The sequence below is a fragment of the Bufo bufo genome, chromosome 1 (genome assembly GCF_905171765.1).
Source record: "Bufo bufo chromosome 1, aBufBuf1.1, whole genome shotgun sequence".
Lineage (NCBI taxonomy): Eukaryota > Metazoa > Chordata > Amphibia > Anura > Bufonidae > Bufo > Bufo bufo.
This window is the reverse complement of record NC_053389.1, coordinates 606657662-606680391: the sequence shown is the minus strand read 5'-3', so window position 1 is coordinate 606680391 and position 22730 is coordinate 606657662. Positions and strand designations below refer to the sequence as shown.

The 22730-nt window shown below is 45.2% G+C and overlaps 1 protein-coding gene across 2 annotated transcripts in view; it reads left to right on the top strand.

Annotated features, from left to right (window-relative positions):
- The first annotated feature begins 989 nt into the window (after positions 1–989).
- The window catches only part of SCAPER (S-phase cyclin A associated protein in the ER), a 318889-nt gene continuing 297148 nt past the window's right edge, over positions 990–22730 (top strand). For both annotated transcript variants that reach the window (XM_040413608.1, XM_040413607.1), the window contains exons 1-3: positions 990–1056; positions 10659–10776; positions 22179–22246. In XM_040413608.1, coding sequence (XP_040269542.1) covers positions 1054–1056; positions 10659–10776; positions 22179–22246 — 189 coding nt within the window. In that variant the 5' untranslated portion in view covers positions 990–1053. The remainder of the gene's footprint in view (positions 1057–10658; positions 10777–22178; positions 22247–22730) is intronic.

Here is a 22730-nt window from a genome sequence, read left to right as displayed (position 1 = left end):
TCATTTCATGTGCTGTCCGCATCAGTATGTCCGTTCCGTAGCCCCACAAAAAAAAAAAAAAAATAGAACATGTCCTATTCTTGTCCGTTTTAGGTATTGTTAAAATAGATCCGCAAAAAAAAAAAAAAAAGATTTTTTTTGGCGGACCACAAGACACATACGATCGTGTGCATGAAGCCTTACATGTAGTACAGAACACATACAGTTGGATGGAAGTACCTCAACCTTACCTGCAGACATTTATAGCGCAACAATATGAACCATCAAGTGGGTGCTGGGCACCATGTAATGGCCCTTTCTGACTTCACCTTCTCATCCTGATGGAACACTGGGGGAGATTTATCAAAACTGGTGTAAAGGAAAACTGGCTTAGCTGCCCATAGCAACCAATCAGGTTCTGCCTTTCATTTTTAAAAGGAGCTCTGAAAAATAAAAGGTGGAATCTGATTGGTTGCTGTGGGCAGCTAAACTAGTTTTCCTTTACACCAGTTTTGATATCTCCCTGGTGTCATCAACTTGATGACCACAACGCTGAGACAACAGCCAACTTCTACCAGTGGTGTACAGGATAGTACAACTAGTTCACAACCTCTTGCAGTACTTTGGAAGGGAATGAGTGTGGACTACTCCTAGTTTATTCCCTTACACAGTGGTGTCCAAAATAAAGCGACACGCTGTTTTATTTGGAACAATCTATGACGCAGTAAGCCTAGTGTGAATTGGACACAGTGTATAGAGACAAAGGTTCTATGACGTCACGCGCAGACTGTCACAAGTCACCTGTTCTGCACTTCCGGCAGCGAACGCAGTTACCATGGCGCTTCCAGCTTACAAACAACGCCGAGTAATCATATCTGTAATGTGATTGGCCAAGAGAGGACTTTTGTTAAAGCCTTCTTTCACTAGTCAGCCAATCAGATAATGACTTCCCGTTCTATGACCCCGCCCTATGGGGCTGGCGGCTACGCCCCCCGAGTCCGGCGCCTGCGCTTCCCGCCTTTCCGGTCAGTTGCCGGTGACACCTGAGGGCGGAGGGAACGCTACAGCGGCCGGATGGTAAGGGATGTGAACGTGAGGGCGCTGCAGGTGGCCCTTTGGGTATTGCGTCGAGGGGCCCCAGTGTTGTTGTCTCGCCTGTGTCAGTCACGTGGGTGCTCTCTCCGCAGGGCTGTCTATAGGCTGCCCTGTAGTTGGAGTGAAAGCAGCAGAATAGATGTCTGGTCCCTGGAAAATCTGACCATAGACATCAGGCCATTCAGTTGACATTCTGTAATTGTGTGACAGGAGCACTGGCAGGTAAAGGTACATGCAGATTTCTCTCCGCTCTCCACTGACACATTAAAGAGGACCTGTCACATCTTCCAACCCCTTTCATGCCCCTTCCAAAGGATAGGCCACCAGTATTTCATCTGTGTAGGCCTGCTCAGCAGAATGAAGGGGCACAACTACTGGACGAGACGCTGTATCTTTGTAAGGGTACTTTCACACTTGCGGCAGAGGATTCCGGCAGGCAGTTCCGTCGCCGGAACTGACTGCCGGATCCGGCAATCTGGACGCAAACGGATGGATGCGGATCCGTCTCACAAATGCATTGCAATACTGGATCCGTCTCTCCGGTTGTCATCCAGAAAAACGGATCCGGTATTTATTTACTTAAACAGATTTAATGGTCTGCGCATGCTCAGACTGAAAGAGCGGATCCGTTTTGCCAGAACACTAGGGGCCGGATCCGGCACTAATACATTTCAATGGAAATTAATGCCGGATCCAGCACTAATACATTTCAATGGAAATTAATGCCGGATCCAGCATTCCGGCAAGTGTTCAGTATTTTTGGCCAGAGATAAAACTACAGCATGCTGCGGTATTTTCTCTGGCCAAAAAACATAAGAGGGACTGAACTGAACTGAAGACACCCTGAACTGATTACTCTCCATTCAGAATGCATTAGGATAAAACTGATCAGTTCTTTTCCGGTATTGAGCCCCTAGGACGGAACTCAGCGCCGGAAAAGAACAACGCTAGTGTGAAAGTACCCGAACATTGAAGGGACCTTTATTCTGCCCCTTCCTGGAGATCAGACCACCAGCGATCAAACGTTCTTGACCATCATAAGAATAGACCCAGAAAACCTTGTTATTCTAGAAAAGCGCTGACTCTTTGAGGATGAACCAAGCAGAGATGTCACGGATATGTCAGGAGGTTTCTGAAATGATAGTGATGCTTTAAAGGGGTTTTCCAGGATTTTACTACTGATTCTGAGGATAGATCATCAGCAGGGGCGGATTGGCCATACACCTTAGGCTCCATTCACACGTCCGCAATTTCATTCCGCGGAACGGAATTGCGGACCCATTCATTCCTATGGGGCAGCACGATGGGTCCGCACTTCCGTTCCGCAAAAAAATAGAACATGTCCTATTCTTGTCCGCAATTGCGGACAATAACAGGCATATTCTATTAGTGCCGGCAATGTGCGGAACGCACATTGCCGCTTTCCGTGTTTTGTGGATCCGTAAAACACGTTGCGGACGTGTGAATGGAGCCTTACAGGGAATTTCCTGGTGGGCCGATGCCCAGGTGCTGCCCGAGCCCTCCTCTCTGCCAATGGCCGGGTACATAATGAGCTCTCAGCAGTAATTAACCCTGTGAGAAGCGGGTACTCATGTACCCCACAGGCGACCACACGTGTCCTCCTGAATTCAACCGCTGTGGCCCGCACCTCACCTCCTAAGCCCCCTGCTCCATATCTTACAGTCAACTGGAGGAGGACAGAAAATGGCAGCTATTGATGGCCACCACAGCCGGGTAGCTTTTGGGGCAGTATATTGTACTGCACTGTGGTATATGGTTCTGATAGGAAGGTATTTTGCGCTGTGGTATTGCTGACCCCGCCTACTTGTATTTCACTCCGACAACATGGGGCCACTTTTATCATTTTTTTTCTAGGGCCGCTTTAAGTTCCCAGTCCGCCCCTAGTCATCAGTATCTGATCGGTGGGGGTCCGACACCCGGGACTCTCAGCCTCATAGAAGTGAATGGGGCTGAGCTACGATACCAAGCACAGCCGCTATACAATGTACGGAGCGGAGAGAAGGCAGCGGAGCTCGCAGGAGTGCTGGTACCTTCTCAAACACTGGTCGGCGGGGGTCCCAGGTGTCCTGAGGATCATCAGTAGTAAAATCCTGGAAAAGGGACCCTGTCAGCAGGAAATTCACTGATACCAGGCGCTATACCTGCAGGACTAGCTCAGCCCTTACTGATCAGATGCTTCTTTCTGGAGAAAAAGTACCTTTAATCCATGTGTGAATCGGCAATCCGTGCACCCCTCCTGCTTCCTCTGCCAGTCCCTCGCTCTCCTTGAATGAAAGGACCAGGTCCTGTTAATCAAGAGGCAGACAGCTGTCAAGTGTGCACAGAGTGGCTCGGGTCCGCCCTTGGTGCACTTAACCACATTTACATATAGATTAAAAGTACTTTTTCTCCAGAATGAAGGCACGGATCTCTAAGTGAAAGTTATGACTGATGTATAAGGCATAGGTGAAGAGGTTATCCAATGGCCGCTAGGCTGGTTCCTTAGCTCCTGAGCAGTGATGGCCAGTTAGCAGTGTTCACCAGCGAACACATGCGGGCTGCCATCTTTAGTAAGGTTAGACTCACCCGTCCGGCAATGCACAGGTAAGCCCTTACCTGTGCCGCGAGCCAGTCTGAAATCAAATGCGGTCACCGGGAGCAGGCATTTCCGAGAACAGCCGCCGGGGGCCTTCATCGGCTGTTCTCGGAACTGCCTGCTCCCGGTGACTGCATTTGATTTCAGACTAGCTCGCGGCACAGGTAAGGGCTTACCGCCCGTGTGCCTTCCGCAATTTACAGAACGGACGGCCCTTTATAGAAATGCCTATTCTTGTCCGCAAAATGGACGAGAATAGGACATGACTCATAATTTTTGCGGGGCCACGGAACGGAGCAACGGATGCGGACAGTACACGGTGTGCTATCCGCATCTCTTGCAGCCCCATTGAAGTGAATGGGTCCGCATCCAAGCAGCAAAAACTGCGGCTCGGGTGTGGAACCAAACCACGGTCATGTGAATGAGCCCTGCTCCGTACAGTATTGGAACAAAGTTTTATTCCAATCGACTTCAGATGTTTCATCCAAAGTTGATTCGCTCATCCCTAATTATATTCTAAAAACTCCAGATGATCCAGTGGAAGGAGGCAGAATATTCTCTAAGTTTATTGGGAATACAAGTATTTTATTATTATTTGTTTGAAAGCGCCATTAAAAGGGTTTTTCAAGATTTTATAACTGATGACCTATCCTCTGGATACATCATCAGTGTCTGATCGAAGGGGGTCCAACACCCGGGACCCCTCCGATCACCTGTTTGAGAAGGCAGCGGCGCTCACAGAGCACAGTGTGGTACGTTGTATAGCGGCTGTGCTTGGTATCACACTCAGTCCCATTCACTTGAATGGGACTAAGCTGTGACTGAGGAATGTGTCATCATTTGGCCTCGGAAAAGCGGAGAGAAGGCCGCGGTGCCTTCTCAAACAGCTGATCGGCGGGGGTCCCGGGTGTTGGACTCCCACCGATCAGATACTGATGACCTATCCTGAGGATAGATCATCAGTTATACAGTTTCAGAAACCGCTTTAATTCCATGGCACTGTACATCAAGAGAGGGTTATACATACATAATAGAAAAAATACACATATGATACACACAAAACTATTAACAGACAGGTACAGAGGGGAGAGGACCCTGCCCACAAGAGCTTACAGTCTACAAGGGAAGGGGAGTGACAGTGGGTGGGGGTAAATGCTCATTGGGTGGTAGGATTTCCTGAAGAGGTGGATTTTTTAGGTTGCTGTTGAACGTTAGGATCTTGGGGGAGAGTCTGATGTGTTGGGGTAGTGAGTTCCAGAGTGTGGGTGAGGCACGTGAGAAATCCTGTAGAGTCTGGACGACTGTCTACAGAACAGACAAGAGGAGAAGTAGGGAAAGCAGATCAGAGATGTAGGGAGGGGAAGCATTTAAAGAAGTTATTCAACACCAAAATGCCCAGGCACCTCATACAGGTTAGGCTACATGCACACGACCGTTGTGTGTTTTGCGGATCCGCAAAACACGGATGGCGTCCGTGTGCGTTCTGCAATTTGCGGAACGGCACGGACAGCCATTTAAAAAACTGCCTGTTCTTGTCCGCAAAACGAACAAGAAGAGGACATGACTCATGCGTGGCCACGGAACGGAGCAACGGAAGTGGACAGCACACGGAGTGCTGTCCGCATCTTTTGCGGCCCCATTGAAGTGAATGGGTCCGCATCCGAACCGCAAATACTGCAGCTCGGATGTGGACCAAAACAACGGTCGTGTGGTTGAGGCCTTATACTTACCCCAGTCCCCGGCACCCACGTCACTCCTGATGCACGGCCACTGCTGCATCTCCCCCGTCGCGCAGATCAAAACATACGGGGCGAGGGGGGTCGGTTTGGCAGCCAATAGCAGGCCACGGCGGGGACGAGCCTTCCTAGTGTCACTCCTAGCTAGTCAACCTGTATGAGGTTCAGCACTTTTGACCATGATCAATCCCAGGAAAAAAATAAATAAATTAAAATTAGTATGTTTCAAATACACAGTGGAGCCACATTATTATGACCACCAGCCAACATCCAGAGTAACTCCAGTGTACAGCATGGACACCAGCTAGATGGGCTGGGGGAGACTCGGTAAGGTAGGTTGTCAGGTATACTGCAGGTGGGTACGTGGGGGAGGATCCATAACGATTGAGGTGGTCCCACAGATGCTCAATTGAGTTGAAGTCTGGGGAATTAGGGGGCCAGGGTAGTACTTGGGAGTCTCAGTCATGCGCTTCCAACAAATGTTGGACATTTTTAACCGTATGACATGTTGCATTATATTGCTGGAAGGTCCCATCCAGCCCAGGGAAGACAATCATCATGTACGTGATCTGTAGGGATCGATTCATACCCAAATTTGGTTGGGAGTGCCTTCCGCATGGATGAATAGGCCAAGAGAATGCAACAAAAGCATTCCCCAGACCATAACGCTGCCACCACCAGCTTGTGTTCTTCCAGCACTGGGTACAGGGTGTTTGTCCTCTGATGTTTCTCCGCAATGACAGGCCAATGTCCATCCGTCCAATGAAGCAAAAAACATGACTCCTCAGAGAAGACAACCCTTTGGCAATCAGCAGAGGTTCAATTCCGATACTGCTGCGAAAATTGAAACCTTTTCTGTCAAGGCAACTTTGTGAGCAGATGTGCAGTGACCGTCTGTCTGCTTCAGCGCCCCATACGCAGTACAGTAATACACTCGTATAGATCATGCAAGTGTATCACTATAGTGCAGCAGCGGCATGAAGCGCACAGCGTCATAGCAACCAATGACGCCGTGCGCTCCTGCTCTCAGCAGGATGCCAGGCCGGGATACCACGGACCGCTCACGTCCGTGTGCATTCGGCCTTAGACACATATCTGATAGTGCCTGGTTCATTTTGGTGGTGTGCTGCTCCCCTGTAGAGTGTCGGTCCACCCTCCCGCACCTTCATAGCTGATGTTAACCTCTCACATCAATGGCACATGATGCTCCACAGTCTCCACTTTACCTACTCGCAATGGTGCCATGTGCGCACTCATGATACCCCCTCACCACAGCAGCACCTGAACAGTTCACAAACTGCGCAGTTTCAGAAATACTGTCGCCCTCTTGGAGCTGAAAGCCAATAATCATCCCTTTTTGCAGTTCTGATATATTACCCCTTTTATCCATGACAGCGATGAGGGATATGTGTGCAGACAGCCTATCGCACACCTTATATACCCACCTACAGCTCACCACACGTGACTTCCTTCATGAGCTACACGCTGCCGATGTCATAAGTAGTTCTAATAATGTGATGCAACTGTATAATTATTGTGCCTTGCAAAAGATTTCAACTAGGGCTCAGTGATGGGGCCTAAAATTAAAATTCCAAAATAACCTCCTCACAGAATGGATGCAGACAGCACACAGTGTGCTGTCAGCATCCGCATTTGCGGAGCGCGGCCCCGATCTTTAGGTCCACAGCTCCGCAAAAGATAGAACATGTCCTATTCTTGTCCGCAGCTTGCGGACAAGAATAGGCATTTCTATAGGGGTGCCGGGCGGGTGTGTTGCGGATCTGCAACACACCACGGACGTGTGAGTGGAGCCTTAAGGACCAGTAACTTTTTTCCCCTTCATGTTTCAGCAGTCATACTTTTTAATTTTTTAATTTTAAATTCTTTATTTTGTGGGATTAGTTGTAGGTTTTTTTAGGAACCATTTTGGGCTATATACTGTATTAAATAACCTTTTTATTAATTTTTTTTTAGGGCGAAAGAAATAAAATAAATTGTCATGCTGCAGATTTTTAACCACTTTACATTCGGGCCATTTGCCCCCTTCCTGACCAGGCCTAATTTTGAAAATCTGACATTTGTCACTTTATGTGGTAATAGCTTTAGAACGCTTTTACTTATCCAAGCCATTCAGAAATTGTTTTCTCGTGAGACATTGTACTTCATGTAGTCATAAATTTGAGTCAATATATTTCACCTTTATTTATGAAAAAATCCCAAATTTACCCAAAATGTTAAAAAATTCGCAATTTTTGAAATTTCAATTTCTCTGCTTTTAAAACAGAAAGTAATACCTCATAAAATATTTATTACTTAACATTCCCCATATGTCTACTTTATGTTTGCATCTTTTTGTAAATGTCATTTTATTTATTTAGGACGTTAGAAGGCTTAGAATTTTAGAAGCAATTTTTAAAATTTTTAAGAAAATTGCCAAAACCCACTTTTTAAGGACCAGTTCAGGTCTGAAGTCACTTTGTGGGGCTTACATAGTGGAAACCCACTATAAATGACCCTATTGTAGAAACTACGCCCCTTCAAGTTACTTAAAACTGATTTTACAAACTTTGTTAACCCTTTAAGTGTTCCACAAGAATTCAAGGAAAATGGAGATCACATTTTTTAATTTCACTTTTTTGGCAGATTTTCCATTTTAATCCATTTTTTTCTTTAACGCATTGAGGGTTAACAGCCAAACAAAACTCAATATTTATTACCCTGTTTCTGCGGTTTACAGAAACACCCCACATGTGGTTGTAAACTGATGTGAGGGCACACGGCAGGGCACAGAAGAAAAGGAGCGCCACATGGTTTTTTGAAGGCAGATTTTGCTGAACTGGTTTTTAGATGCCATGTCCCATTTGAAGCCCCCCTGATTCACCCTTACAGTAGTAACTCCCAAAAAGTGATCCCATTTTGGAAACTAGGGGATAAGGTGCCAGTTTTATTGGTACTATTTTTGGGTACATATGATTTTTTGATCATTCATTAAAACACTTTATGGGGCAAGGTGACCATAAAATTGGTTGTTTTAGCACAGTTCTTATTTTTATTTTTTTACGGTGTTCAACCGAGGGGTTAGGTCATGGGATATTTTTATAGAGCTAGTTATTACGGACGCGGCGATACCTAATATGTATACTTTTTTTATTTACTTAACTTTAACACAATAATAGCTTTTTTGAGCGATTTTCTTATGTAGGGGCTCATTTTTTGCACGATGAAGTGACGGTTTTATTGGTACCATTTTGTGGGACATACGCCACATGACCGCCGGGCCGGAACAGGAAGCGCATAGCACTTCCTGCTCTGTATACACAGCGCTCGGTGAGCGCTGTGTATACAGCGGTCTAGAAGGCAGGGACACCTGGGAACTGTCCCTGCCTTCTCTCTGGGTTGCCCTGCTGTCACTGTGCATTGAGAATTTCAAATTCTCATAGAATACAATGTACATGACCTACGGTGCGGATTTTCTGCGCGCAATCCTGATCGTATGCATTTAGCCTTAGTTTGCAGGCATACCATGTTCCTTTATATATGGCTTTTGAGACAGACCATCCATTGACAACCAGTCTTTGCAGAGGAGAAACCCCATGTTCATCAGAGCACGTTCATTGTCACCTACTGCTTCCTTCATAACACATAAATAAGACACTTTAAAGGGTTATACTTTAGAGGAAATATAAATAAAAAGTAGCAATCTGGAGTATTAGGCCCCTTTCACACGAGCGAGTATTCTGCGCGGGTGCAGTGCGTGATGCGAACACATTGCACCCTCACGGAATCCGGACCCATTCATTTCAATGGGGCTGTGTACATCTGCATCACTTGTACGTTGCATGAAAATCGCAGCATGTTCATTGTTCTCCGATTTTCACTCAACGCTGGCCCCATAAAAGTAAATGGAGCTCCGTGAAAATCGCATCCGCAAGCAAGTACGGATGTGATGCGTTTTTCACGGATGGTTGCCAAGAGATGTTGTTTGTATACCTTCAGTTTTTTTATCAGGTGAGTGCAAAACGCATTAAAACGCTATGTGATAAAAACTGAACAACTGAACGCGATCGCAGACAAAACTGAATGACTTTGTTTGCGAAATCGCGCATTTTTCACAAAACGCATTCGCAACGCATCCAGACCTAATCTGCACACGCTCGTCTGCAAGGGGCCTTACTCATTTAAGGCTTGGTTCATATCACCGTTCAGCCTTTCCGTTCTCCTGCTCCGTTTAGGAGCAGGAAAAAGGAAAGGACGGATTTGGCACATAACTGAGCTGAACGGAGCCTACAGACCCCATAGACTATAATGGGGTCCGTTAGGTTTCTGCTCAGAAGAAGATTTGGGAGCGGAGACAAAAGTAGTGCATGCAGGACTTTTGTCTTCGCTTCAAAAATCTTCTTCTGAGCGGAAACATAACGGACCCCATTATAGTCTATAGGCTCCGTTCGGCTCAGTTATGTGCCAAATCCGTCCTAAACGGAGCAGGAGAACGGAAAGGCTGAACGGTGATGTGAACTCCGCCTAATAGTGCAGATAAAGGTCCAAGATCCTGGTAACAGATTCCCTTTAATTTTGTCCGACAATCCAAGCCTTCTACACTGCCCCCTGTGAATGAACTCTGAGGGTGCTTTGTCCTGTGCCTCTTTTTTAGTCCTCTCCTAGTTTGGGCTTCAATAACCGCATCAAAATGATATGTGAAAGCATCGTAAGGGAATTAATAATAAAGTTAGACATGCAACATGGCTGCAAAATAAAAATAAAATTTCTCTAGACTATTTAATTCTTGCTAATGAAAAGTTACCACTGGGTGTTACCAGTTGGGGGTGTGCGCCTGTACAGTCTGACACTATCTGAACAGTGCTTCCTATGAACTGACTATATAGCTGAAATACAGGCCTATACGTTTTGCTATGGGGCCCCATAATGTTAATAAAACTGGTGTAAAGTAGAGCAGGCTTAGTTGCTCATAGCAACCAATCAGATTCCACCTTTTATTTTCCAAATGAGCTGTGAAAAATGAAAGGTGGAATGTGATTGGTTGCCTTGGTTTTCCTTTACACCAGTTTTGATAAATCAGTTGTCAAGACAAATGTCAATCCTTAATAAAATATCACTGCTCTGCTCTTTATGTATATTTTGGTGCATGTAGTGTTCCGTAGAACACGGTTTTCTTTCTCCATGTTTCACCTGCTTTTATTCTTCTTTTCAGACCTATGTCTAATATTGCTGTTTTTTTCCGCACTGATTTACAGGCTTCCTTTCAAAGATCTAACAGTCATGACAAGGTCCGAAAGATTGTGGCCGAAGAAGGGCGTACTGCTAGAAACCTGATAGCCTGGAGTGTCCCTCTGGAGAGCAAAGAAAATGAAGGTGCTAATAAAACTAGAATTTGGGAAATCTGTGGAGGCTGAATGGAGGGGTGGCTGCACATGTGTGTTGCTCACTTTATTGAAGACTTTACAGAGTTACAAAAACAACCAAGCAGTCTGATGACCTGTCTGCTTTGTGGGGGTCTGACATCCTGGACCCCGCTGATCACAGCTCACCAAGCACATCACCATACATAGTATAGAGACTGTGCTTAGTATCGTCACTCAGCACCCTTCACTTCAATGGGGCTGAGCTGCGCCTAGGCCATGTGACCAGTAAATGTGACGTCACGTGACCTAAGTAAAGCTGTGAGAAGGCTGCGTGGCTACTGCGAGCGCTGATGTTTTCTCAAATGGCTGATCCGCGGGGGTCATGTGTGTCGGGCCTCCACTGATCAGATACTGATAACCTATACAGAGGATAGGTCATCAGCTAAAAGAAAACCCGGCTAAGGGTACTTTCACACTAGTGTTGTTCAGATCTGGCAAACCGTATGCAAACGGTATATGTTTTTTCCGGATCGGTTAGACGGATCCGGTGATATACCGGGTCTGTATCATCTGGAAAAACCGATCTGGTATTTAATTTTTTTCAAAGATCAAAAGCTAAAATAGTTCCTCCTATGTCCCGGCACATGCGCAGACCGGAAACCGGATCCGGCAACGTGGCAATTTCCGGAACACTTGGTACCGGATCCGGCATTAATACATCTCTATGAAAATTAATGCCGGATCCAGCAAGTGCGGTAGTGTTCCGGGATTTTGTCCGGAAAAAATACTGCAGCAAGCTGCAGTATTTTGTCCGGTCAAATACCGTACAAGAGACGGAACGGAAGACATCTTGATGCATACTGAACGGATTGCTTTCCATTCAGAATGCATTAGGACAAAACTGATGTGTTTTTTTTCCGGTATTGAGACCCTTTACCGGATTTCAATACCGGAAAAGAATAACGCTAGTGTGAAAGTACCTACCCTTTTAACTCACATAAACTTGAATGGAGAGACCTGTGTATGTTTGAGCAACCCATGCATTCACGTTGTGCCATTCAGCTGCTGCTGCCAGTCATCTCAGCCTGCAAAACCTAGTTTCCCCAATATGTGAGATCCAAGAGGTGAAACACCCACCTATAAGGCATTATTGTCTAAGATAGGAAAACCCTTTAACCCCTTTCCGACATCCGCTGTACTTGCACAGCGCAACGTGAAGTGACTTCCGCAAAGTGCCATACATGTACTTGCACGCCCAATCAGTGCAGAGGCAGTGTTACTGACAGCTGGGCCCCTGATGTATCCGCCAGCATCGCTAAATATTCAATGCCAGCAGATTAAGCCCTCATATGCCGCCATCTCTTCTTCAGCCTGCGCTGCGATAACAGTCACAATTAAACAAAATAAAAACTTAGATATCTTAGGTATCACCGTGTCCGTATCACCCGGCTCTATAAAAATATCACATGATCTATCCCGTCAGGTGAACAATGTTGAAAAACATTAATAGAAATCGTGCCAGAATAGCCATATTTTGGTCACCTTGTCTCACAAAATGCATAATGGCGAGCAATCAAAAAGTACTATGTACCCTAGAATAGTACCAATGAAAGTTTGTTCCGCAAAAATTGAGCCCCCACATAAGACAGCAGAATTTTTTTTTTAAATATGGCTGACAAAATATGGCAACACAAAAATGATTTTTTTTCGAAAAAATCCTTTTAGTGTGTAAAACTGAACAAAAATAAAAAATAGATATAATAGGCATTGCTGAGTCCCGAATTACCTGCCCTATAAAAATATCAGCGTAAGGGTCCATTCACACATTTGTGTGTGTTTTGCGGATCCGCAAAACACGGACAGCGGCAATGTGTGTTCCGCATTTTGCGGACCGCACATTGCCGGCACTAAGAGAATATGCCTATTCTTGTCCGCTATTGCGGACAAGAATAGGACATGTTCTATTTTTTTCAGGATCGGAATTGCGGACCCGGAGGTGCGAGTCCGCAATTCCGTTCTGCAAAATGCGGAATGGAATTGCGGATGTGTGAATGGAGCCTAAAGCTGAACAAAACAAAAAAAAATAGAAGTTAGGTAACACCGCATCCATAATGACCAGGTAAATGCAGTAAAAAAATAAATAAATAAAAACGGTGACATTTTTGGTCACCTCACCTCCCAAATATAATATCAAGCAATCAAAATGTACCCAAAATAGAATCAATAATAATCGCAACTTATCCCACAAAAAATAAACCCTCACACAGCTCTATCAAGAGAAAAATTTAAAAAAGAAATGTATGGTTCTCACTAAATGGCTGTACTACTACTCCAAAGGCTGTTCAATAGCAACATGGCACCCGTAAACCAATCCTTTAAAATTTGCACTGCAGAAGCCAAGCGGTGGTCTTTCTCGAGCCCTGCAGCATACCCAATTGACAGTTGATGTCCACATTTATGGTATTTCTGTACCCAGTGGAACCTGCCTAACAATTTAAAGGGGTTATCTAACACTATAAAAATGTCCCCCATGTGCCGGACCCCTCACAATGAATATACTTAACTCACTCCCTGTGCCGTTCCTGGTCACCCGCGATGCTAGGGAGGGAGGCTCGTCCTCGCCTGCCATTGTTTGCTCCCCACCCGACACCGGATGTTCTCAAAACGGTGGTGCGGGGACCAGGAGCAGCGTGGGGAGCCAGGTAAGTATATTCATTGTGAGGGGCCCAGCATATGGGGGACATTTTTATAGTGTTGGATAACCCCTTTAAGGGGAGTGATGTGTCTTAGATGGCACCAGCTGGGTACAGCATATTGGGCACTTAAATTCCATATCTGTCTAAAACTTGCAATTTTTACTTTACACAGACCATTACGCATACATTTCTGCAGCGTCAAATGCGCACTCCACCCGTTAATAACTACCTTTATCGGTGTCGTTTCCAGAATGTGGTCACTTCTCAGAGGTTGCATTTATTATTTCGCCTTAGAGCCTTTACAGTTGTCAGCACAAGATGTAGAAATCACCACATTGGACCTCAGATGTGCATGGTGCTCTTTTACTCCTGAGCCCTGGTGTGTGTGTCCAGGCAAAAGATTAGGGCCACATTTAGTGTGTTTATAAAACCATAAGCACTGTATAATAATAAGAGGGCTGACTTTTCACACTGGCCTATGCTGGGCACAACATATTGAGCACTGAGGTGGTATATCTGTGTAAAAATTGCAATTTTCACTTTGCACAATCTACTGTAAATTAATTTGCAAAACACCTTTTTTTCTGTTTTAATATTTAACCTCAGAGCCGCTGCAGTTATTACCCACTGCTGTGGTGTGCTCTTTGCTGTTATCACTTGTGAAAGTAAAAAATTTCATCCCAAGCAACATTTTATTTGAAAAAAATTTAATTTTCCAAACGCCTTCACCACGGAACAACCTGGAGGTCACCCTGCCTCCTCAGGGACAGGAAACAACGTGGAGATCAGTGAATAAAAGCCCCCGCCCCTTTACCTGCTCCAGAAGTTTCCTGTCTCTTGGAATGGGTAGAGATCCAGCTATTTGCACAACCTGGTGGTTTGTATCCCTCGGATGGCTAGCAGGGCTGATGCGGGAGGCAGTACCTCGGGACAGGGCTGTAGGTCCTACATGCCTCTAGGTGTAAGTCCGTAGTTTGCTGGCAACCCTGGGCTTCAATTACGTGTCAACCAGAGTTACTGATTGAGCTGGAGGATCGGTAAAAGAATGAACTTGTTCTCGCAGCCCAATGAACAGCCTCAGAGGGTGCGCAGAGTCACTTATGACTCATCACGCGTCACATGACGGCACAAGTTAGCGGAAAATTATGATTTTTTTTTTTTTCTTACAAAGTCTCATATTCCACTAACTTGTGACAAAAAATAAAAACTTCCATGAACTCACTATGCCCATCACGAAATACCTTGGGGTGTCTTCTTTCCAAAATGGGGTCACTTGTGGGGTAGTTATACTGCCCTGGCATTTTAGGGGCCCTTATGTGTGAGAAGTAGTTTGAAATCAAAATGTGTAAAAAATGCCCTGTGAAATCCAAAAGGTGCTCTTTGGAATGTGGGCCCCTTTGCCCACCTAGGCTGCAAAAAAGTGTCACACATCTGGTATCGCCGTACTCAGAAGAAGTTGGGGAATGTGTTTTGGGGTGTCTTTTTACATATACCAGGGGTGTGGAAATTTAAAAAAAAACTGCTTGTCGAAGGACTAAAGTGGGGGCTCAATCTACTTGTCCCTCATGACCACCTACTTGTCCTGAACTTATACTAACGTTATACTGTATGGGGGCGGGGGCCACAAGGCGATGTTATACTGTATGGGGCAGGGGCCACAAGGAGATGTTATGCTGTATGGGGCAGGGGCCACAAGGAGACGTTATGCTGTATGGGGCAGGGGCCACAAGGAGACGTTATGCAGTATGGGGCGGGGGCCACAAGGAGACGTTATGCAGTATGGGGCGGGGGCCACAAGGAGACGTTATGCTGTATGGGGGCAGGGCCACAAGGAGATGTCATGCTGTATGGGGCGGGGGCCACAAGGAGACGTTATGCTGTATGGGGGCAGGGCCACAAGGAGATGTCATGCTGTATGGGGCGGGGGCCACAAGGAGACGTTATGCAGTATGGGGCGGGGGCCACAAGGAGACGTTATGCTGTATGGGGGCAGGGCCACAAGGAGATGTCATGCTGTATGGGGCGGAGGCCACAAGGAGACGTTATGCTGTATGGGGGCGGGGGCCACAGGGTGACGTTATACTGTATGGGGGCAGGGGCCACAGGGTGACGTTATACTGTATGGGGGCAGGGGCCACAGGGTGACGTTATACTGTGCGGGGGCAGCCGCTTGGTGACGTTATACTGTATGGGGCACTAGGGCAGCCCCAAGGTGACGTTATACTGTATGGGGGCAAGAGGGAGACGTTAGTATGGGGAAGTCTCCCCCCCCCCCCCCCCCCCTATTCATGGAGGGTGAGTGGCTGGAAGTTGGAACCTGGCAGCACTCCTATTGACACTTCAATGCCAGGGAGAAGAAGCACAGCGGCAGCCTGACAGCAAAGCATAGCTGACCCAGAGCAGTCACCACACACACTACCTGCTGGGCTATCTATCACGGCACGGGCTGCCACCATGTCAGGAGCTCCTACTACAGCCGCTGACTAACTTGTGCCTCCACTGGGAGCTGACTTCCGGCCCGCGGCGCCCGACTTCCGGCCTGCACAGGAGCGCTGATAACACTGCGGTAAGCAGCCCGGACTTGCTGCACCGGGCTGTGTATTAGAGGAAAACCCGGCGCAACCCTAGCCCTGCTACTTGCCCGCAGGGCTAAGTTGCCTGCACAAACTACCTGCCCGGCGCCCAGAACTGCATATCAAGGGCGTCGGGCGATAGGAATTCCACACCCCTGATATACCCATGCTGGGTGAGAGAAATATCTTGGCAAAAGACAACTTTTCCCATTTTTTTATACAAAGTTGGCATTTGACCAAGATATTTATCTCACCCAGCATGGGTATATGTAAAATGACACCCCAAAACACATTCCCAAACTTCTCCTGAGTACGGCGATACCACATGTGTGACACTTTTTTCTGCAGCCTAGATGCGCAAAGGGGCCCAAATTTCTTTTAGGAGGGCATTTTTAGACATTTGGATCCCAGACTTCTTCTCACGCTTTAGGGCCCCTAAAATGCCAGGGCAGTATAAATACCCCACATGTGACCCCATTTTGGAAAGAAGACACCCCAAGGTATTCAATAAGGGGCATGGCGAGTTCATAGAATTATATTTTTTTTTGGCACAAGTTAGCGGAAATTGATTTTTTATTTTTTTTCTCTCACAAAGTCTCCCTTTCCGCTAACTTGGGACAAAAATTTCAATCTTTCATGGACTCAATATGCCCCTCAGCGAATACCTTGGGGTGTCTTCTTTCCGAAATGGGGTCACATGTGGGGTATTTATACTGCCCTGGCATTTTAGGGGCCCTAAAGCGTGAGAAGAAGTCTGGAATATAAATGTCTAAAAATTTTTACGCATTTGGATTCCGTGAGGGGTATGGTGAGTTCATGTGAGATTTTATTTTTTGTCACAAGTTAGTGGAATATGAGACTTTGTAAGAAAAAAATAAATAAATTTCCACTAACTTGTGCCAAAAAAATGTCTGAATGGAGCCTTACAGGGGGGTGATCAATGACAGAGTGGTGATCAATGACAGGGGGGTGATCAGGGAGTCTATATGGGGTGATCACCCCCCTGTCATTGATCACCCCCCTGTAAGGCTCCATTCAGACGTCCGTATGTGTTTTGCGGATCCGATCCGTGGATCCGTAAAACACATACGGACGTCTGAATGGAGCCTTACAGGGGGGTGATCAATGACAGGGGGGTGATCAATGACAGGGGGGTGATCAGGGAGTCTATATGGGGTGATCAGGGGTTAATAAGGGGTTAATAAGTGACAGGGGGGGGGTGTAGTGTAGTGTGGTGTTTGGTGCTACATATTACTGAGCTGCCTGTGTCCTCTGGTGGTCGATCCAAGCAAAAGGGACCACCAGAGGACCAGGTAGCAGGTATATTAGACGCTGTTATCAAAACAGTGTCTAATATACCTGTTAGGGGTTAAAAAAATCGCATCTACAGCCTGCCAGCGAACGATCGCCGCTGGCAGGCTGCAGATCCACTTGCTTACCTTCGGTTCCTGTGAACGCGCGCGCCCACAGGAAATCTTGCGTCTCGCGAGATGACGCACGGATGCGTCCAGGAGGAATGAATCGACCGCCGCCAGGACGCATCCGTGCGTTAGGCGTTCGGGAAGCGGTTAATCCATTTTCCTGTAACACAGCAAGGGTTAACAGCAAAACAAAGTTTAGTATTTATTACCCTGATTCTGAATTTAAGACACCCCCCCCCACCCCATATGTGTTCGTATACTGCTGTATGGGCACATAGCGTGGCTCAAAACCACTGAAAGAATTTATTGAGTGGTGTACTCAGAGCTTTGACCCCACTTTTCATATAATTTAGAAACAGCTGCGAAAATGAAAAATCAATTTCCTCCAATAAAATGTTGCATAAACACCAATTTTTTTATTTTCACAAGGAGTAACATAACGGTAGAAAAAGCAGCCCACCATTTGTTACCCAATTTCTGCGGAATTCGGCAACACCCCAATATGTGGTCGTTCTCTGCAAGAGAAAGCACCATGTGCATTTGAGGACTAGTTTGGTGATTTATTAAACACTGACCGACAACTGCAGAGACTCTGAGGTGAAATAAAAAGAGAAACCCTCAAGAAGTGACTCATTTTAGAAACCACACCCCTCACAATATTTACCAAGGAGTCGAGTGAGCATTTTGATCCCACAGTAGTTTTGTAAAAATGAAATCACAGCTGACCGATGGTGCATAGTGAAAATTGCAATTTTTCCACAGACATGCCATTTCAGTGCTGAACATGTTGTGCCCATCGTGTGCCAGTGTAAAAAGCAAGCCCTCTTATTATGCTATGCGTCCTGAGTTTAGAAACACCCTACATGTGGCCCTATTCTTTTGTGTGAACCTATGAGAGGGCTCACCATGTGCATTTGAGGACCAAAGTGCTGATTTCTACATCTTGTACTGACAACTGTAAAAGCTCTGGGGTAAAATAATAATTGCAACCCTGAGAAGTGACCACATTTTGGAAACTACGCCCATTAAGGGGTGGAGGCAGCATTTTGATGCCACAAGAATAAATAAGCAGTAAACCGTACAATGTGAAAATTAGTTTTCAACAGATGGGGCATTTCAGTGCCCAATATGTTGTGCCCAGCGTGTACCATCTGAGACACACCACACCCTTTCAATTGTTTACGCGGTTTCACTGGGTACTGAAATGCTATAAATGTGGGCATAGACTTGAGGGTTCAGAAGGGAAAGACCACCTTTTGGCTTTTTCAGCGCAGATTTTAAAAGATTTGATTTACGGGCACAATGTTTTTTTGGACAGCCTCTTTATTTTATTTTTTTTCTCTCGAATGAGCTATGTGAGGGCTTATTTTTGGGTCGGATGAATTGCCATTATCACTCCTACTACCTTGGGTTACATACAACTTTGCAGTATAAAGGAAAGGCAACTCTGTCATTTCTTTTTGGGTTTTATTATTGTAGGGTACACTAAGCAGGAAAAACAACATGTTCTGCTGGTCAGTATGATTAAAGAGATATGTTTTTATATAGTTTATATCTAATATTTTTTTTACATTTTACCACTTTTACACATAAAAAAAAAAATCATGTTTTTGCATGGCTATTTTCTGAAAGACATATTTATTTTTTGTATTTCTGGCGGTGATCTTTTATGGGCCCTCATTTTTTGCAAGATGAGCTTCCATTTTCATTGGTAACATTTTGGGGCATATATGATTTGTTGAACACTAGCTATAATGATTTTTGGAAGGAGAGATGACCAAAAAAATGGCTGTTCTGGCATTTTATATATTTTTTTTTTTACTGTGCTCACCTGAGGGGGTAGATCATGTGACATTTTTATAGAGCAGGCTGTTACAGACACGACAATACAAAATATATCATTTTATTTTTATTTTTGTTCAGTTTTACACAATAAAATAATAAAAGCATTTTTGAAAAAAAAATTCTATTTTTGTGACGCCATATATATATATATATATTTTACAGGGTTGCTCTGCTTTTAAGGTACTTTGCTTGAGGGTCACATGACAATGTATACATTCCTGGTGTCAGTATACCCAGTGATTACAATACCCCAACTTTCCCCTAATGCATCTTTTCTGCTAAATATTGTTGTACAGCCCGAGTGTTAAAAATATAAAAGCAATGGCGATTGTCGAGAGAGGTGATTTACAGTAATGGAACATAGCATGCGAATACGGACTTCTCTTCTGTTTTGTGCTGTTACCTCAGCCAGCAATGGAAGTGCCCGGGATCTGGGTCACATATTGATCATGGGAAATACATCTCCTTCCATGGGGCTGTCAGTGGTCAGGTTACACGGGAAGAGAATACAAAATCAATGCACAAAATGGGATACATCTCTGGGCAATCGATATTCTTTGTTCTGTACGGCCATGAATAAACCATCACATGGCCTCTGCTGGCTCGGAGCTCGGTGTTCTTGCTGTGGGACAGGATGATGTAGCATGCGAGAACCTGTTGTATTCCTTATATCTCTATATATTCCAACATTTCATTACACGTTTCATACCTCAGTGATCTATAGAGGTAAAAGTGTAAAGAAATCGAGGACTGCTAAAGGGTTGCAAGTATGTGGACTAAATGTAGCCTTACACTTAAGACCGATGTCAGCCGAACCCAACGGTTTCAGTGGGACCGATCAAACCTCTAATATGTATAAAATGTTCATTCGGCATAATGTTGAGGGGCTGAAAAGGATTGACTTGTTGAATTTCAGCATGTCTGATCCTTTGTTCTTAAGAAAAAAAAAACAATGCCAGAGGATTCTGGCAGCGGCTAATTCCCCTATACCAATGATGGGGAACCTTTTACAGACCGAGTGCCCAAACGGAAACTTAAAACCCACTTATTTATTGCGAAGTGCCAACACGGCAATTTACCCTGAACACTACAGTCCAATATAGTATATCTTCCATGTACTTTATCATTTAGCCATAATAGCCGGCCTGCGTTCAGTGCGCTGCCTGTGCTGTTCATAGTGCGCCCTGCGCTGAGGAATGGTAGGAAAACTCTAAGGCATATTGTACACCATAGACATCTTCCAGGGTGCGGGTGCCCACAGAGAGGGTTCTGAGGGCCGCCTCTCCACCCGTGCCATTGGGCCCTCACTGCCCTATACCCATTGAATATACATACACAGCATATATGTGTATGGGAAGATCAGGAGGAGTAGCTGCCGGCTGAGCTCATTCAGCCACCTCAACTTCTCCATGTATAGCAGACAAGCAGTTTCCTCCTCACTTTTTGCAGGACTTTCTGCATGATCCTGACACAGACAGTCTTTGTGAAATCCTACCGAGAACAAAGGGGTTAATTTCCTGCTGATCTGCCTCATTTGCAGGTGGGGGGCCAGGGTTTAGCCAATCTTTTTGTCTTACTGCGGGGAGGCTCCTGCTCCAGCCACTTGTCTTATAACCTGGAGGAGGGGGGACATGGATGACCTCCTGAGACAAAGACCGAGAGAACATTTGTTTGTGTGTTTTTCAGTTTACATGTATTATGACCCAAAATAGGACATGGAAAGGAGGGGATGATGGGAGGAATGGCTGGGAGATGTTTGTATCATAAGAAAATTACCTATTGCTTGTATCATGGGAAAATGACCTAATTGCTTAAAGTTTTTTGTGTTATAACGTATTGTTTTAAGAATTTTTGATGACATTTTTACTAATTTTAGTTATTATCTAAATTTGCAAATTTTACAGGGGTCACTAAGCCTTATCATAGACTAACAATACCTGATCTGTCCAGATAACTTCTCAGCAGTCATCTCATTACCTTCACAGGATCCTTACTTCACAATAGATCACGGGGACAGCTTGCATCCTCCCCCTCCCTGCACAATGACCTCTGCACACCTCATATCTAGAACACTTTGCCAGAAAAGTCATTGGGTCACCTCCAGTCTACAGTTTCCAGTGTCCAATCGGCAGCTGTAAAACATTATCTAAACTGCAGTGGCAGTTCAGCAAGATGGTTTTTCACATAAAAATGTAATCAAATTAAAAACAGATTAGAAAAAAAAAATGTATGGTTTCATTAGCAAAACATTAGATGACACATTCCCTTTAAGAAAAAAAAATGTTGCATGCATTAGAAACTATTCAGCTGCACTATGGATACTGAATAGTGACTAAAATCTGGCTGTCGCAGTCAGACATTCAAGTGGCATATTATGTGTCATTCAGCAATAATAAGATGCCAACTACTTGCCGAAATGAAGTTACTAAAATGTTATCTCCAGGCTGGCCTCTTTATCCAGGTTAGGTGTTGCTTTCATGGCCCAATCTGGCATCCTTATGAAATATAGTCTGTCTTCATGGAGAATTGTCTTTGACTGCTCACATAAACCATGTTTTCACCTGGGATAGTAACAAATTGAGTATGGATATGTAGGTAGGTACTCAAGTGCTATAGTGTGAGGCTTTCAATGCTGTGGATTTTTTGCATTTTACATGACTGAAAAATCCGTTCCAGTCACCTGCATGGGGCCTGAAGATGTCCATGTGCTTTCACCTCATTCAAATGATTGGAACTGATTTTCAGCTGCGGAAAATTCTGCAGCAAAATCCGCAGTGTGTGAGTGCACCCTAAAAATCTCGAAAATGTATAATTCTAGATAATCCTCACTGTGCTCAGCAGAGAAAATGACTCTGAATGCTTTGTTTTTTTCCACAGGGAAAGCCAAGTGGCCATGTGGAAAACCTAAGCGAGGAACCCATGGAGCGCACAAACCTCCTAAACCGGTAATTTTCACCTTCAGTGGTGGGCGAGGTGGTAACCCCGGGGTCACATGGAGCGCTCAAAGGCTAAGGCTACTTTCGCACTGGCGTTTTGGCTTTCCGTTTGTGAGATCTGTTCAGGGCTCTCACAAGCGGTCCAAAACCGATCAGTTTTGCCCTAATGCGTTATGAATGAATAAGGATCCGTTCAGAATGTATCAGTTTGCCTCGGTTCCGTCTCCATTCTGCTTTGGATTTTGACACCAATACGCTGCCTGCAGCGTTTTGCTGTCCGCTTGACGAAGCTGAGCCAAACGGATCCGTCCTGACACACAATGTAAGTCAATGGGGACGGATCCGTTTTCTCTGACACAATCTGGCACAATAGAAAACGGATTCGTCCTCCATTGACTTTCAATGGTGTTCAAGACGGATCCGTCTTGGCTATGTTAAAGATAATACAAACTGATCTGTTCTGAACGGATGCAGACGGTTGTATTATCTGAAC